This window comes from Talpa occidentalis, unplaced genomic scaffold (genome assembly GCF_014898055.3).
Source record: "Talpa occidentalis isolate TD23 unplaced genomic scaffold, MPIMG_talOcc4v2.1 talOcc4.7, whole genome shotgun sequence".
Taxonomy (NCBI): domain Eukaryota; kingdom Metazoa; phylum Chordata; class Mammalia; order Eulipotyphla; family Talpidae; genus Talpa; species Talpa occidentalis.
In genome coordinates this window covers 85,548,693-85,565,233 of record NW_023605083.1, presented here as the reverse complement: position 1 = coordinate 85,565,233, position 16,541 = coordinate 85,548,693, and the positions used below count along the sequence as shown (strand labels likewise).

The 16,541-nt window shown below is 41.0% G+C and overlaps 1 protein-coding gene across 4 annotated transcripts in view; it reads right to left on the bottom strand.

The window, feature by feature from the left end:
• Nucleotides 1-16,541, bottom strand: part of VPS53 (VPS53 subunit of GARP complex) — a 169,662-nt gene that overhangs the window by 24,569 nt on the left and 128,552 nt on the right. For all 4 annotated transcript variants that reach the window (XM_037492353.1, XM_054689029.1, XM_037492354.2 and 1 more), the window contains 4 exons: nucleotides 11,404-11,646; nucleotides 9,079-9,226; nucleotides 3,259-3,341; nucleotides 2,300-2,378 (listed from right to left, as the gene is read on the bottom strand). In XM_037492353.1, the coding sequence (XP_037348250.1) occupies nucleotides 2,300-2,378; nucleotides 3,259-3,341; nucleotides 9,079-9,226; nucleotides 11,404-11,646 (553 nt within the window). The remainder of the gene's footprint in view (nucleotides 1-2,299; nucleotides 2,379-3,258; nucleotides 3,342-9,078; nucleotides 9,227-11,403; nucleotides 11,647-16,541) is intronic.

Here is a 16,541-nt window from a genome sequence, read left to right as displayed (position 1 = left end):
CTTTGTAAAGGATGTATATTATACTTTTCTTAGGTACCTCTTTCCTCATATTTTATGTTACATTATTTGGGCATTCCTCTCATGTCATACACAGCCCTTGCCCTACACCTTCTGGAATCTAAGCATCTTGGATCTATGTCTTTCCTGGCCTTGCAACTTCTGGCACTGTGCTGGGTAGAATCTGAAGTGAACTGTTCAAATAGCAACAAAAATGACAGAATCAGAGATAGAAATAAAACAAAAGGTCTTTAAAATTCTAGAAGAAACTACACAAAACAGGATGCAGGCACAAATAACAGAGTATATGTTGAATCAATTTGTGACCGCTTGCTTGGCTTGTTTATATCTGGTCATTTTTATCACATGGATTTCATTTTGCTAGAACTCCAGAAGACTCAGACAAAGAGTAATGGCCTCCCAGCTGCTGCGTTCCCAAGTCTGTGGTTTTCCTATGATATAAACAAAAGATCCTGGAGGTATGGTCTCTGTTAATATTTGCTGGTTAGGGTCTGGGGGAGAAATGGGTAGTGGGGTTGCAGGGGGATTTGAGAGAAACCCACCTCACAAACTGACATTTCATATAAGCAACACCTGGAGTGTTAACCTCCTTCCAACTGTTATTCTACTGAAAAAAAAAAAAAAAAAAAAAAAAAAAAAAACCTACTCTTCCTTTGGTAAATGTAAATTTTTTTTTCTACCAGCTGCATTCCAGTCTAAAGTGTGTGGCAGTTAGGAGAAATGGCAGCTGGAACAGATCATATTCAGGATGCAGTGAACATTCACCAGCAGCTAGGGGATAATCAGAGCCCACAAAACGAATCTTCAGAGCCATGTTCCTTTATGAAAGTGGATTCACTTCCATTTGCCTGCTCAGAGTGCTCTGCCTGTAAGCACTGAGAATACTGGAAATACGTTTCCGTATCGGGCTGGTGAAAAGGATCAGCCTTTTGAATAAAGACTGAGACATCAGCTATTCAAGACTCCCCACTTAGCTTCTAAAACTCTTAAGCTTTAGTATTAGTCCTATTTTGTTAAATATTTACAATCTACTACAAAACCAAATTCAGACCAAATGTCTGCTTACACAACCTTGTGACATGCCTGCTCCTCCTGATGAGAGGGAAAGAGAACTCAACATTCATTGGCACCAGGCCAGTCTCTTCGAGTTCCATCCTCACAACAACTCTGGGAGGCAGGTACCTCTCTTTCACATGATGAGGTAAGTTGGGTCCAGGGAGGTTAAGTCATTTGCTCAATAGCAACCCCGAAAAAAAGTAGAAGAGTTTTGTCTGTCTGAACTCAAAGCCAGTGTTCTTTCAATTGTACTCTGCTACTGGTCAGCATATGCTAGAGAAGTTCTGTCTCCTGAATTTGTCAGAATGCTAAAAGAGTGTATGACTGTAGGCACTGGAAAACATTTTTTGTAAAGAGCCAGATAGCAAATATTTTAAGTTTTGTGAGCCGTAAGGTCTCTGTTGCCATTACTTACTTTTGCTATTAAAACACAAAGGCAGCTATAGATTATATATAAATGAATGAGCATGGCTGTGCTCCAATAAAGCTGTATTTATGAAACCAGGCAGTGGGCCAAATTTGATCCACAGGGTGTAGGTTGCCTACTGCTGCTATAAAAGGTTCCAGAGTGGGCAGCTTTGTTTAATTTGGCTTAGAAATCAATAAAGAACCACCTATTTCCAAAGTAATTAATCAACAAACACAAGAGTCCTTATATTCTATATTGTCTATGCATTTAAGGAATTTACACTCTTTTGGAAAGAAAAGACATGGGCACATAAAAGTCAAATAGCAACACAAGGTAGCACGTGGTAAATGCCAAAAGAAGGGACGTGAGGACCAAAAACTGACCGATGGACTGCCATGATATTAGAAAACCAGAGTCCACAACCTGATCAGTGGCCCTAGGGCTCAGAAAAAGCTGGAAAAACTTCCCAGCGGGGCAAAAATGAAGATGAGTCAGAAGTTACAGCCATAAGCACTAACAAAAACATCCCTTCTGGTGAGACCACATTAAGGTTTTCAGCATGTGTCAGATGCTGATCAAAGACAACATTTCCTCTAGACTTAAGTGACACATCTGCTCCCTGTCTCATTCTCAAAGGACAAGCAACTGTCCTAAGTTGCCAGATAAACTGAGCCCGTTAGGAAACTCCCGGAGGTCCCACAGGTCTCCTCCTACTCAACACTTTCAGCTCTGAAGAACGTGAATAAGTCATAGGCAGGGCCTGAGAGAAACCGAGACTTTTGGAAGTTTAGAAAGAAGCCACTTGTGAAATCTTACCTTGCTCATGGCAGTCAGAGCAGGGTCACAGGCAGCATCCAGATCCTGAACCAACAACTGGATGCTACTAGAGATGACACTGCAAATCAGACAAATTACTATGGTCACGACTTTAAAAGAAAAATAGACTTTTCAAAATAATTTTTTAAATAACCAAATGTTTTTTGTATAAAAATTAAGATTCACCATTTCATCAGAAAAGCTTGAGTTTCATTTTAAAAGGGAATTAATGCCAACGAGGAGCATTCCTTTCTTTACTCCTGCCATGTGCCATGTGTCCCCCCTCAGTTAGGACAAAAAATTCCCAAGCTAGTCTCCCTAATCACCAGGCCAGGATTCCTCTTAGCGTCCTTCTCCGAAAGTAACTGCCCAAAATATTCAAAGCAGAGCTTGTGGGATAGTGGGCAGTTAAGAAAAGAGGAAATGACCTAGGAAGAGAATTTTAATTTTTCTGGAATTAGAGGTTGATATGATTAGTCTACTCAATCTCACTGAAAGACCGTAACAAGAACACTGGTACCCGGGGGGCAGGGGGGAACTATTTCAAGAAGGTATTACATACAGTTTGAACTCCTTGGATGGACACACCTTGCCCACAAACACAACACAACACAACACACACACATACACACACGGCTAAAATTAGACTGCCAATATTTTACATTCTAAACAGTGATCCCCTGTGGATCTAGAGGAGCAGATAGGAGGCCTTGGGCCTGACCCTCCTGCAGGGATAGCCACGTAAAGTTAACATAACCTGAAAATGACTGCATCTGAAAAGGCAGAATAGAGGCAGTAGAACCAATTTCTAAAACTTTTTCTTAGTGGTGAGTGGAGAACAAGCATGGTTCAACAGAAGGCCCGAGAAACCTCTTAGGTTCTATAGACACCTAAAGTAAGACCTGCGCTTCAGGAAGGATAAACGGCAGGTCTTGAGCAGATACGTGCATGGTACATACGTGCTAAACGTGTCCATTTCTCCAGTCAGATTGATTCGTTCAATCAGACTTACATCCACTTTTTCTTTGAGTTTTTCTTCTAGCTATTAGAAAATGAGAGAAAAGCATGTTTTAATGATTATCCAAGAGAATACCATGATACGCAAGAATACTTCACATCTAATGAGTTCAGGTTCAAACCTAGGCACTTCCATGCATTGACCTAAGGGAAGAGTCTATTATTATCCTCATTTTACAGATGAGAAAATGGAAGAATGATCTACCCAAGACAGCAAGTGGTAGGGCCGGGTATCAAACTTCCTCCAGAACCTATGTCTTTTAGCACCAGGTTACACTTTCTACTTCCTATTCTTGAAAACCCCCTGCTCACCCTCCTATCCATCTTCCTTGCTTTGCTACCTCCCCCTACCTCCCAACCCGCCTATGCTCCTCACTTGGCAGTTTCTTTCTCAACTCTCAGGTATCTGGCTTCAGCATCACCTCCTCAGGGAGGCCCTCCTTGACCACTCTACTTTAGTAACTTCCTGCTAACCACTGCAACATATTTCCTTCCTACCACTTGCTACATAATTGAAGTTACATCTTGGCTTATTTATTATATGGCTCCCCCATTAGTTTGTAATTCCAGGAGTTAAAGCTATCTTTTGTTCACCATTGTTAATTATCATCAAACATAGGGCCTGCCAAGATAGTTAGTGCTTAATCGAGATCTTTTAAAGAATGAATGGAACACCCTATGCAAATAAAATGTTACAATCAACTATGTTTTTTTTTTTAAGTTTCTTTTTCCAATTCTTTACTGTATGGATTCTGAAAGTCTTTTTAGTTCTTCCCTCCATTTCTTTTCACCAACCCCTCAACTTCCTTGCAAATTTTTTGAGGGAATTAGGTTGTTTGCCTTATAAAATTTCCCATAGTTTGAATCTTCTTGATTGTACCCACAAGGTATTAACATGTTCTTCTATGCCTTCTGTGTTTTTCTATTCCTATACACTGTAATTTGATTTAGAAGTCTGCTCAAATTCAGGCTTTTCTTTTTTTAGAAAACTACTTCATGATGGTGTTGGGTACTTCTATCAGGAGACAAGTGATGTTTGGTTGTCTTTCTTGTTATAACATCAGCAACCACTGATGGCCAATGCCCAGATCCATTATTCCATCAGAGAGTATAGATGAATGATATTCTACTTCTTTCTTTTCTTCTTCATTTATTAGTTAAATTTCAGCTATAAAGATATCATTGCAAATTATCTGGTTATTCTGAAGTGCTAGTCAGATAGGGAAGGCAGGCTAAGACCCTTCCCTTTGTTTACCAGTATTTAATTCATACCAGGGCTTCCTTTGTATCTTCAAAGGTAAAAAATTAAATTTTAACAAAACTTAAACATATTTGATGTTTTCAATCAACCATAATTCATTTTCTCACTGATGTTTATATATCCATCTTTGATCAGTAGCGCTTATTCAGATTGGTTTCTGTATTAGTTTCATTGGGCTGCCATAACCAATTATGCAAACTTGGTGAAGAGAGAAATTTATATTGTCTTACAGTTCTTGAGACTAGAAGTGCTTTTTTATGAAGATTCTGAGGGAGAAGCTATTCCACGTCTCTCTTCCACCTTCTGGTGGTTGCTGGCCATCCTTGGTATTCCTTAGTCTATAGATTCATTATTCTACTCTCTGCCTACATCTTTACCAGGACTTCTTCTCTCTGTCTCTGTGTGTCAAATTTCCCTCTTCGTTCTCAGGACACCAGCCATTGGATTTATGGCTCACTTTAAATACAGGATGATTTCACCTTGAGATCCTTAGCTAATCACATCTTCAAAGACCCAATTTCCAAGTAAGGTCACATTCACAGGTACTGGGAGTAAGGACTTGGACATATCTTTCTTTTTTTAAAAAAAAAAAAGATTTATTTATTTTTGCATAGAACAATTGGGGTGTAGGCCAGAGGTGCAGGGGGTGAGAGGATTCATCAGAGACAGAGTGGGGAGCAGAACAGGTGGATCTACTGAAATATACTGCTGAGGGGGAACAGTGGGCAAGACAAAAGAGGTCTGCTGTACCAAGTGTGTCACCTCCCTGGCCAGGAATCGAATTTAGGCTGTAGTGGTGATAGTGCTGAGACTTAACCCCTAGGCCATCAAGGAGGCCACCTTGGACTTATCTTTTCTGTACAATAAACCTATTATAGCTCCCAAGTCTTTCTGAAATGAGTCTAATAGTCTTCAATACTTTTCGTGCATTATGCGTGATAGTTTGTTCCAAAGGTCATCCTGTACCTTCGCAGGACAGCCAAGGAGCTCCCAGGCCAGATCTATCAGAAGTAGCCAAACCTTCTGATTTGGAGAAAAAGACAAGCACTGAACATTGCTATTCATCAACCCATCTCTGAATGAATCCCCTCAGCTAAGACTTAACAGAGTAGAAAATTAGGAAGGTGAGAAGTTGGTACTTGAATTTCTTTGGGGCTTCAAGAAGAAACGGGGGCAGGAGGATTAATTTTAAACATTATGTCTAAAGACCTGGATTTGTCATTTCTCCAGAAATCTCTGGTTCCTTTTAGTGGAAAATGGTATGTAGAGATCACAGTATAGGTGCTATAAATATATTTAATGTCATAAACAGTAAAATTAATTTTTATTAAGCAACAAAAAATTGACTGCATCAATCATGAGTCATCAAATGGTCTCTGATCTACTAAAACTTCTAAAACTTCCAAGTAATGCAAAACAGATGTCTCTTATAGGATTACTTATAAAAGCAGCATAAATAATTATCAGGGATACTGTTAAATACTTTATGGTATAGTCCCTTAGTGAAATATATTATCATAAGGATGATGCTAATAAAGATATAGCAACAAGAAAAATGCTAATGCTATGGTGTTAATAACAACAAAAGGATATAAAAGTATGTCAAGATTATAGCATTTAAAACTATGCCCATGAAAAACCACTGAAGGAAAATACTACCAATTGCTAATACGACTATTTGAGGATGATGGAATTAAGAGTCATTACTTTTATAGGTTTTCAGTTTTTTTTTTTTTTTTGTATCATGGCTGTTTTACTTTTAAGATACTATAATTATTTGTATGTCTTTCTCTTTCCACACACAGAAAATAGTTGAGTATATTAAATCTATAAAAATAAACAATTCTGGGATTCCTGCCTTAGAGGGCCTCACAGATAGTACCATCTTGGCCTTGGGATGCAAGGGGGTGAATGGATTGCAGTCTTTGACTCCAAAGTCAAATGTTTCTAGATCATTCTGAAACTGAGCAAATCTGGGGGAAAAGGGTGCCTGGATGGTCCTCACCAATACTGCAGACACAACTCAAATACAGACACCGGGAGAAAAAATGATTATTTATTAAAAGGGTTTATTAAAAGGGAGTGAGGAACAGAGAGCTTAGAGAGCGAGTGAGCAAACATGTGGAAGATGGTGGCTGACTGCTGAGCAGAGGCTGAAGGACAAGTCCAACTGCATTGTAGAATATGATGGCCAGCCCCCCAGTGAGAGCCTGCAGTTGGCCACACATGTGGAAGAGAAAGCGATAGTGTACAAATCAAAAGTTAGAGCCCAGGGTCTGGACATATGGAAACAGCCAGCAGACATCAGAAACAGCACCAGTATTGCAGGAGGCATTGCCACCAGGGGGAGGAGCACTCTCCAAGACCTGCGCCCACTTCCTCACACCAGACGCCTTAGACTACAGTTTCCAATATACTGTGAACCAGATTTCCTGAATGGGGCTGCTGGGAAGGAGGAAAGAGTGGGGTGGGCATGGTGTGAAGAACAGAGGTCACAAAGGCAGGCAGCTCCTGGTTTTTGTTCTTGGAAGCTCTAGCACTTTTGGCAGACAGGCTCCTCAGAGACAAAGGCAACTGCCATCTTAACCTCATGGCAGATAATCCAGCTTGGATGGTACATTGTGAATTTCTGGTCTATCCTTCTGTCTGAGCTGAGTGGGCACTGGCCTTCTTGCTGGTATATACCTGGGATTCATTCTGACAGTCTGCTTTCAGGTCTCAGCCATCCTGCTTTGACCAGGCCTCTTTGGCTGAGCAATTTCAAAGTTTGATCAGAAATTTGTATTTTAAAATCCTTCTCTCCCCTACTCTTCTTTTTTCTCTATTAAAAATATTTTGAGCATATTAAAAGTCTGATTTCTTTGCTTTATGCACACGGGTAAAAAGAACACTTAGAATGCACAACATGGGTTTTTTTCCCTTTAAAAGTTCTGCTTCTGACTAGGAATGAGACTCTCAGTAACACCAGGACCAGATATGGGCAATAGGGAAAAGGCAGATCAGAAAGCAGTGACCAAAGGTCAAACCAACATCATCATTCAAAAGAGTAAGACTATCGACTATTCCCATTTTTAAATCCTTCATGGCCACTCTGGCTCTGTCTTGGTTCCCAGCTGCCCTTGTTCAGGAAGTCAAGGGGTAGAGTGGGCATTTCTGACCCTCTAGCGGTTGGTGCATGGCAGTGAAGCTTGGGGGGCTGCAGGGAGAGAACTCCAGACCATGACTGGTCCTAACCAGGGCCAGTGAGTTGGAACTGGATACTTCTTCAAGTGTGCCAAGGAACTCACCCAGGATGACATGGGCTCCTGCCACACTGAGGGCTTTAGCTGTGTGCTGGAGGTACTCCAGCCATGAGGTGTATGTGCAGCTTTGCAGCACCCACACAAGCACCCAGCAGCACACCTTCACTAGGAGCCACAGTGCATGTGGCCCAGTCACCCAGATGAGGTGTGGTCACGTAGGCGAGGCACTGGGGCTGGCCTCAGTGGCCAGGGACTGCTGGTGCTGGTGTGACTGCTCCTCAAGATCACCAGGTGCCTTGGACTGCAGCTCTGGATATGCCATGTCACTGGTGGTGACCACTGGTGGTGGTGTGGAGAGCTCCTCTTACAGTTCACTGTGCTACTCAAAAGTGACCACATTTCCAAGCAAAGCACACTACTGTCTCTACCTCTGGCAGACTTAATCTCAACTGTGTTTTGGAGAAACACTCTTATTTGGCCTCCTGTATTTTTGCTCTAGCTCACAGCACCTCTGAGTTGTAATGTCTGAATTATAATTGATAACTGTCTTCCTATGATCTAGACACGTGTAAATAATATATCTAAAAGGGGGGAAGAGAACTTTGCAATTATTTTCTTTCTTCTGGCCTTAGGTGAATTCCAGACCAAATGTGAAACGGAACTTCTAATCCTACATCTGAGGCTGAATGGAAAATTCTTCTGGGTCTTCCTTCTGCTAATGGGGAGATCCAGTAGAAGCATCATCCTTTCCTGCTTCACAGTTCCTGAACGTCAGCATCCAAACAATGGTTATTTGTTTAGGCAGATTGAGAACGCTATGTAAATTTCAGGAGACACATAAAAGCCCAAAGGATTTTTGCTTAGTCTATTAACACCTCTGAGAATGGAATAACTGGTTGTGACTCATCATCACCAAAGGCTGGGTCTTGGTACCATTAAGTTTGTTATTTGCTTTTTTTCTTATGGGAGACATTAACCTACTTTCAAGAGGGCCATGCCCTCTGCGTGGCTTACACAACTCCAGGGAGGAGACAGTCACACTTTTTAGCCCAGTCTCCCTTTAACAAGGCCCTTCTAGACCATGGCTGCCTGGGTCATCTTCTGGTTGGACAGCAAGTTTTCTTATGTGGAAGGTCAAATGGTCTCCCTAAAGTAGAATATGGCCTCCCTTATTAGGGTCCATATTTTTACCAACTGGTCCAGGTGGCCCAGATGGATCAAGAAAAGGAGGAGGTGAGTGGGCAGCCAGGGCAGCTCACCTGCTGGGTAGTGGCCAGACAGTACTCTGCTGTGCTTAGGATGCTGCAGATGAGGCAGAGCTCCTCAAGAGTGAACTTGGCCACTTCTGAGCCCTCCTTTTCCTTGAGGAGGCTGCTGATGGTCAGTCCTCCACTGCTGCTTGTGGTTCTGAAGGAACAGGAACTAGTCAGGTTGGAACTTCCCATATGCTTCCTAAGTTAGAAACTGCTCATCTTAAGACAAAGAAAAGGGGGAAGGAAAGGCTGGATATCGTCCAAACACATTTATATATAATCGGTCCTTTTCCTATTGACCTTACCTTGACTATCATTTGTTTAACTTCTCTGACCATCAGAAATTGGAAGACACAATCCAACAGAGAGCCAGTAATCAGTCATATTAATATGATGATGCTGATATTCAGAGAAGGCTGCTGAGAGGCCTCTCTGCTGAGTTTGGAATTTCCTGATATGTAGAGCTCAATGAGGATTATCTGTAGCACAAAAGCTAGCTCCCCAAGTGTTTCAGTTGAGAAAATTCTGCAGGGAAATTTGCATGACCTGCTTGTTGAGGGTTACAGAATGGATATTAAGACACAGTTCCTGCCCAAAGTCCTGGTTGCCTCAAGAAAACAAAAGCATTTCATCTTCCTACTTATCTGTGTGTTCCCAAAACTACGGTTACAAAATTTCCTACTGCTCACCTGTGAGATTCTAAATTTTTCACAAAAGACAGAATGCAATGACATCTTAAAAATGAAAGAGAAATTTCTCCTATAAAAAAATGACCTTAAAACTGCCCAGTTTTACTGGTAAACAAAAAATTGAAAACATCTTCCCTTCCAGAGGTTAAACACATGTAAGGAAATTGGCACTCTCTTACATTATCGGTTGGGAGCATTAAATTGTGAAGGTATATTAATTTCTGAAGGTATATTTCAGGAACTCAAAAAAATGTGTAGACCATTTGACCTTGTAGTTCTGTTCAAGGATGCATTTCTGATTGTTGTTTTATTATTTATTTATTTATTTAAAGATTTATTTATTTATTTATTTATGCAAGCACTGGGTACAGTCAGAAGCGTGGGAGGGTGAGAGAATTCACCAGAGCGGGGAACAGAACAGGCAGACTGACGAAATACACTGCTGAGGGGAGCAGCGAGCACGGCAGGAGGTCTGTTGCGCTATGTGGGACCCTTGCAGGTGGCCAGGGATCGAACTGGCGCCACAGAGGCTGTGGGCAGCTTCACAGCCCAGCGCTCAACACTGGGCCACCAGGGGAGGCCCTGATTGTTATTTTAAAAATACCAAAATAGTGACTCCAACATTAATGGTTGATTAAGAGAATGACCCCACAAACAAAGAAAAGCACACACATCATATGTAAATATATAAAAAATAGAATAATATACAACATAAAGTCAAAGTTGTTTTCTTTGAGAGGTGAAGTTATGGGTGATTTTTATTTTCTACTTTGGTGCTTTTCTGTGTTTTTTAAACTATAGTGAACTTGTATAATTTTGATAATCAGAATAAAAGTTATGGGAAAATTTTCAATATTTTTATCATGGTCAAAGAAATTCTTACTAGTCCAACATGTATTCCTTCAAATATCTCATAGAGCATAGGAAGTAGAACTTCCATAAACGACACATTTTAGTGACAACAAAAACTAATTCTGGAGTTATTGAATTTAGCTATGGGAATGACCTGAAATTCCTAAATTCAGAAGCATTACTTTAGATCATATTATAATCCAAAAAAATTATGTAGCTAACATCTCTAAAACTCTAACTGAACAATCCACATTGTTCAAATAATAAGCAATATAACAACAGTCTAATGCCCCAGAACACTATAGTGGCGTCACATAGTTAGGAGCTGTGCTATGCAACATCTTCCTTCCCAGATCCCACCACATTTTTATCATTAGACACCATCTAGCATGGATATGAGACAACTCTGGAGCTTAATCAGTCCAAGGAAAAGCAGACTCATACGCTCATTGAACAGGGTTTGAATGAAATTGCCCATGCTGTTTAATAGTTATTTCCACCACCACACTTTTTTGGCCAAGTACCCCTTGTTGAATCTATGCAAATTCAATACACATATCATGGGGCTGACTCATGAGAGTCTACTGTGGTAAGACCTAACCCACGCTGGTAGTTAGTATGGACACTTCCCAAACAGTCTTGATCAGCTGTGAAATCCCGCCCAAGAGGAAATAGTCTCAGACCCAGCAGTTCAGTAAACAACTTCAGAGTGGATTTACTGACAGATTCCCATATTTAGGCATTTTTAGACTCCTACTTCACCACTCAGACTAGAAAGAAGAGTACTTACTTGGGCAGGTTGCCAGAGAGGATTTTCCAGGCATATTCTCGGAGGTACTTCTGGAAAATGGTGGTCAGAGCAATCATTGGCTCCCCGGTGCTAAGTTGTGAACACTGTACCATGCACTTCTTATAGTAGACAAAGAGGTCGGCACAGCTGGGGAGCACAGCACCCCCTTCATCAGTGTTGGGCTTAGGTGGCCCCTGGGCTTTGAAATCGGTCACAAACCGATCTATCAGCTCGCCAAGGTTTCTAGAAAGCAGAAAAACTGTTATTTTATATTTTATAACCATATTATCTTATTTCAAGAAAGCTAAGCAAATGTTTTCATTTGTAATGTATTTAAATAACTCCTATGAGTAATCATGCCTATTGCTTTTCACATTTAAAATTGGACCCATTTTTTTTTAATCAATATTACTATTAACCCCACCATCATCCCATAATACTATCAGTAATAAAATTTGGCATTTGTGAGCTGCCATATACTTTTCTTTTTTTTATTATAAATTTTATTTTTATATTCCCCATACAATTGTGACCCCCTTATTTTGACCCCAATTCCTCCCCTCCCCGCCCCCCACCCCCCATAAAATGTCTCTGGTTCATAGTTGTTTGTTGATTTTGATTTTTACTTTCTTATAGTTACTCTTTTCCCTGGTCCCTTATTTAAGTTTTCTAGATTCCTGCTATGAGTGAGACCATCTAGTATTTTTCTTTTTCTTTCTGGCTCATTTCGTTGAGCATGATCCCTTCCAGCCCCATCCATGTTGCTGCAAGTTGCATGTGTTTATCTTTTTTGAATGCTGAGTAATATTCCATGATGTATAGGTGCCACATCTTCTTGATCCAGTCATCTATTTTTGGGCATTTGGGTTGTTTCCAAAGCTTAGCTATTGTAAACAGTGCTGCTATAAACATAGGGGTGCAGGTGCTCATTGGAATTGATGTTTCTGTGTCCTTTGGGTAAATACCTAGGAGTAGAATTGCTGGATCATATGGAAGCTCTATGTTTAGTAGGTCAAGAAATCTCCACACAGCTCTCCATAGTGGTTGGACCAGTTTGCACTCCCACCAGCAGTGCAAGAGAGTTCCTTTTTCTCCACAACCTCGCCAACATTTGTTGTTGCTAGTTTTTTTAATGCCATATACTTTCCAAGGCATTTTATGATTGCATTTGACTCCAAGTCCCTGTGAGGGAGTTAAGGTATTACTGGTCCCCTAAGAGATGGAAAAATTAAGACGTAGCAGTTTTGTCACACAATTTAGGGCACGGCTGAGCTTGAATCCATCATTTAAGTGCATTCACTGGTTCTACTATCACATTAGTACCACTCCTCTTCTCCACAAAGAAAACCCTAACTAATGACAATAATGGTCATTTTTCTGAACACTTAAACAACATACCAGGCACTATGTTGGTGCTCTATAGGCATCATTTCATTGTGATTCAATTAATCTTCACAATAACCTTATGAAGTGAGCACTATTCCTATGCTGATTTTCAAATAGCAAGGTGCAGAAAAGTTAAGGACCTCATCCAAGGTCATATAGCAGGAGAGTGGGGGAACCAGGATTCAAACCAAGCAGACTCACTCAAAATCTTATGCTTTTAACCACTCTACTCTATTACTTTCTAAAACACGAAAGATTATGCCAGTAGATAAACATAATTAAATGTGCCCATGAGCTGGATAGCTACACAGAGAGAGACTAAGGAAATACTCTAAGCCGCTTCTTCCATAGTGCAGTTTTTGTTAAAACTCCCAGAGCCAAAGGTGTAAAAAAATCACATCAGAAAGGGTTTGAGCAGCTCCAGGCTTGCTCCTGGCCATGATGGTGATGAGAGTTGCAATTTTTCTCCCACTTCCAGTTCAAACATCACTGAATTTGCCTCAGTCACCAATGGAGTCATTACCTGTTAGAATCCAACAGGGCTGTATTAATTGTTCCCTGCACAGCTGTGTGGTATGAGAAATGCAAGGGGTCCTCATCCCCTTGACATTTAGCATCTTTATAGATGCTAAGGCTACAGGAATCCAGCTGTGCTTTTAAAATATATTTATATAACAGTCAGGGAGAAAAAGACAAGAGCCACACACAGCATTAATTAACAGGAATAGGAGAAAATTGACTTTTTACTCAAGAGTTTTTGTTATGGAAAGTTTATTATATCCAGATGTAGCCATTCTGCCCTCAAAGAACTTCAGGCCTAGGCTGGGTCTTTGCATGCGGTGAAGGTCGGAAAGGAGGGAAGGAACTCATTAGTAATTAAGAGTTCCAGGGTCGCCACAACCACTCCTCACCATTGCATCTTGCCTCGCTTTTCCATTTAATCTCCCACATCCCCTCCTCAGTGACCCACTTCAGCTCAAGTCAGACTCACTTCAGCTGCTCCCCTGTTCCAGCTCCTCCCCCAAATGCTTGAAGGCCTCCCCTGGCCAACATGCTCTCTACCACCTCTCCACTGATCCTTAAGACCAGCTCAGGCTGTATTCAGAAAAGTCCTACTCACACTGGCCCTCTCTCTCAATATGAACTTCTGTGTCTCAAAGATACAGACCCTTGATTTTTTTTTTTAAACATTTTTGATGTCAAATATTCAAGAAACCTGCAATATTCTCCCCACCTGGGACTTCAGCAGGCAGTGCTCATCAATAATGGCTCTTTTTCACTAATCTTTGAATTTCAGAATGGTCCTTGAGACTGTACTCATGTGATAAGATGTGATATATGATAAGATGAAGGTGGTACAAAAGATGAATGCTGCATGTTGTATAGCAGCATAAACATATGCATAGGATTAGGTGTTTCATGTATGTTATCATAAGCTCCCTGAAAGTAGGGATGTTTGTCCCACTTCTGCTCCCTGCAGGTCCATTTCGCAAGCTGATCTGTGAAGCTAATTTCCCAGTGATGTTGGTGTCTAATACATAGTCAGCTGAGCAACCTCCACACTTTGTTCTGAAGGGATTTGAATGGAAGGGTGGTAAGGTGGAGGTGGGCAGGAACTAGTAGAGAGAGGATGTAACAAAGGCAAAAGGTTCCACTTGAGTCTTCATATGAGAGATTGTAAGTTCGAATCTGCAGTACCAACCCAAACAGGGGCCAGAGCGCACAAGTGTTTTTACTTTAATCACTCATCTAATTCCCCTAGAAGCTGAAGTCACGACACTTAACTCCCATTTCAGAGCTAATCCAATGAATGAGATTATAAAATTAAGAGAATGTAAAGAAAATTTTCACTTAGGAAAAAAAAAATCTCTAAAGATTTTCTATATTCTGTAGACTGTCTACTGGGGTATTTTTGACATTGATCTCTGGTGTGGAGGAGAAATAAACAGGTCAGGGTAACCATCCCACCTCCCCCTCTTTATATCGGCACATATAAGACATCAGAAAATGAGCAATCAACATTTCAAGAATAAAGAGTAAAAGTTATTGGGTGCCTCCCTGGTGCAAGACCTACGAAGGTATCCGTAGCCACTGCAGTACGAGTTCGATCCCCAGCCAGGGAGATACACACATGGCGCAGCAACCTTCTCCTGACTTGTCCACTGCTCCCCTCAGCAGTGCATTTCAGTCAATCTGCCTGTTCTGTTTCCCACTCTGTCTCTAGTGAATCCTCTCACACACACCACACACACACACCCCTCTGGCCTGTACCCCAGTTCTTGTATGCATAAATAAATCTTTAAAAAAAAAAGAGTAAAAGTTATCCCAATGGGGATGGGTAAGGTTCATCAGATTGAATACATAATTCAAATACTGATTGAGCATTTAGTACATGTCAAGCTCTGTGGATGGTATATATAAGATACAAGTAAGAGCAATCAAACCAAACCATAACAAACCCAAAATAAGGTTATCACTTCTTCCAGGCACCAAATACTATGCTGAGTTCTGACAGGATCTTCTTGTAGAACTACTGGAGAAAAAGATGTGTGGCTTAATGACCTGCTGACAGAAATCACAAGGAGGTGCCTATCACTCCTAAGGCAATTCCAATCAAGATTCACAAAGAGCCAAGCCATGATCAAGGTCCTGTGCAGGTAAAGCAGACAGTGCTTGCCCACCAGACACTTTGACCTATTTGGGAAGACAAGACCTACATGCTTATAATAATTAGATTTCAAGATAGCAACAACATGATAATTTTGCAGAATAGACAATATGAACAAATAGGTTCAGACATAGGAAAGAATAGAGGAGACTAGAAAGTTTCACAGCAGGTTCAAGTGAGAGAATAAAGGCGTGGAGTGAGGAGTGAGCACAGGATTGGTAAAGAAGACAGGATGGCGACACAGGCCTTAGTGATCTCTTTGTAGGCTTGATTCCAAAGAACAAAGAAACAACAGCAAAAATAAACAAATGAGGCTAGACCAAACTAAAGTTTCTGTGAAGCACAACAAACCATCATTAAACCTGCAAATCCATATATCTGACAAAGCATTAATACCCCAAATATAATGAATTAATACAACTCAACAACGACAACAAAAAACAAAGAACATGATTTTTAAGAAAGGGCAGAAGATCGAAATAGGCATTTCTTCAAGGAAGACAAAAGGATGGCCAATAGGCCCATGGAAAGATGTTTGTCATCACTTATTCTCAGAGAAACGCAAAATCGAAACTACAAAATCTCACACCTCTTACAATGGCTAGTAACAAAAAGACGATGACCAACAAATGCCTAGAGAGCCTATACAGAAGAGGGAACCCTAGTGTGCTGTTGGTGGGAATGTAAATTGGTGCAGCCACCATGGAAAATAGTATGGAAAGTTAAGAATAGAAACACCAAGTGAGGGCCTCCCTGGTGGCACAGGTGTTAAAGTCTCAGCATTATCAAGCTATTGACAGCCACAGCAGCATGAATTCCATTCCTGGTCAGGGAGCTAACCCACATGGTGCAGCAGACCTCTCCTGTCTCACCTGCTGCTCCCCTCAGCAGTGTACTTCAGTAGATCTGCCAGTCTCTGGTGAATCCTCTCATCCCCCACAACTCTGGCCTGCACCCAGTTCTTTTTTTTTTTTAAAGATTTATTTATTTATTTATACAAGAATCGGGGTACAGGCCAGATGCAAGGGAGGGTGAGAGGATTCACCAGAGACAGAGTGGGGAACAGAACAGGCAGACTGATGAA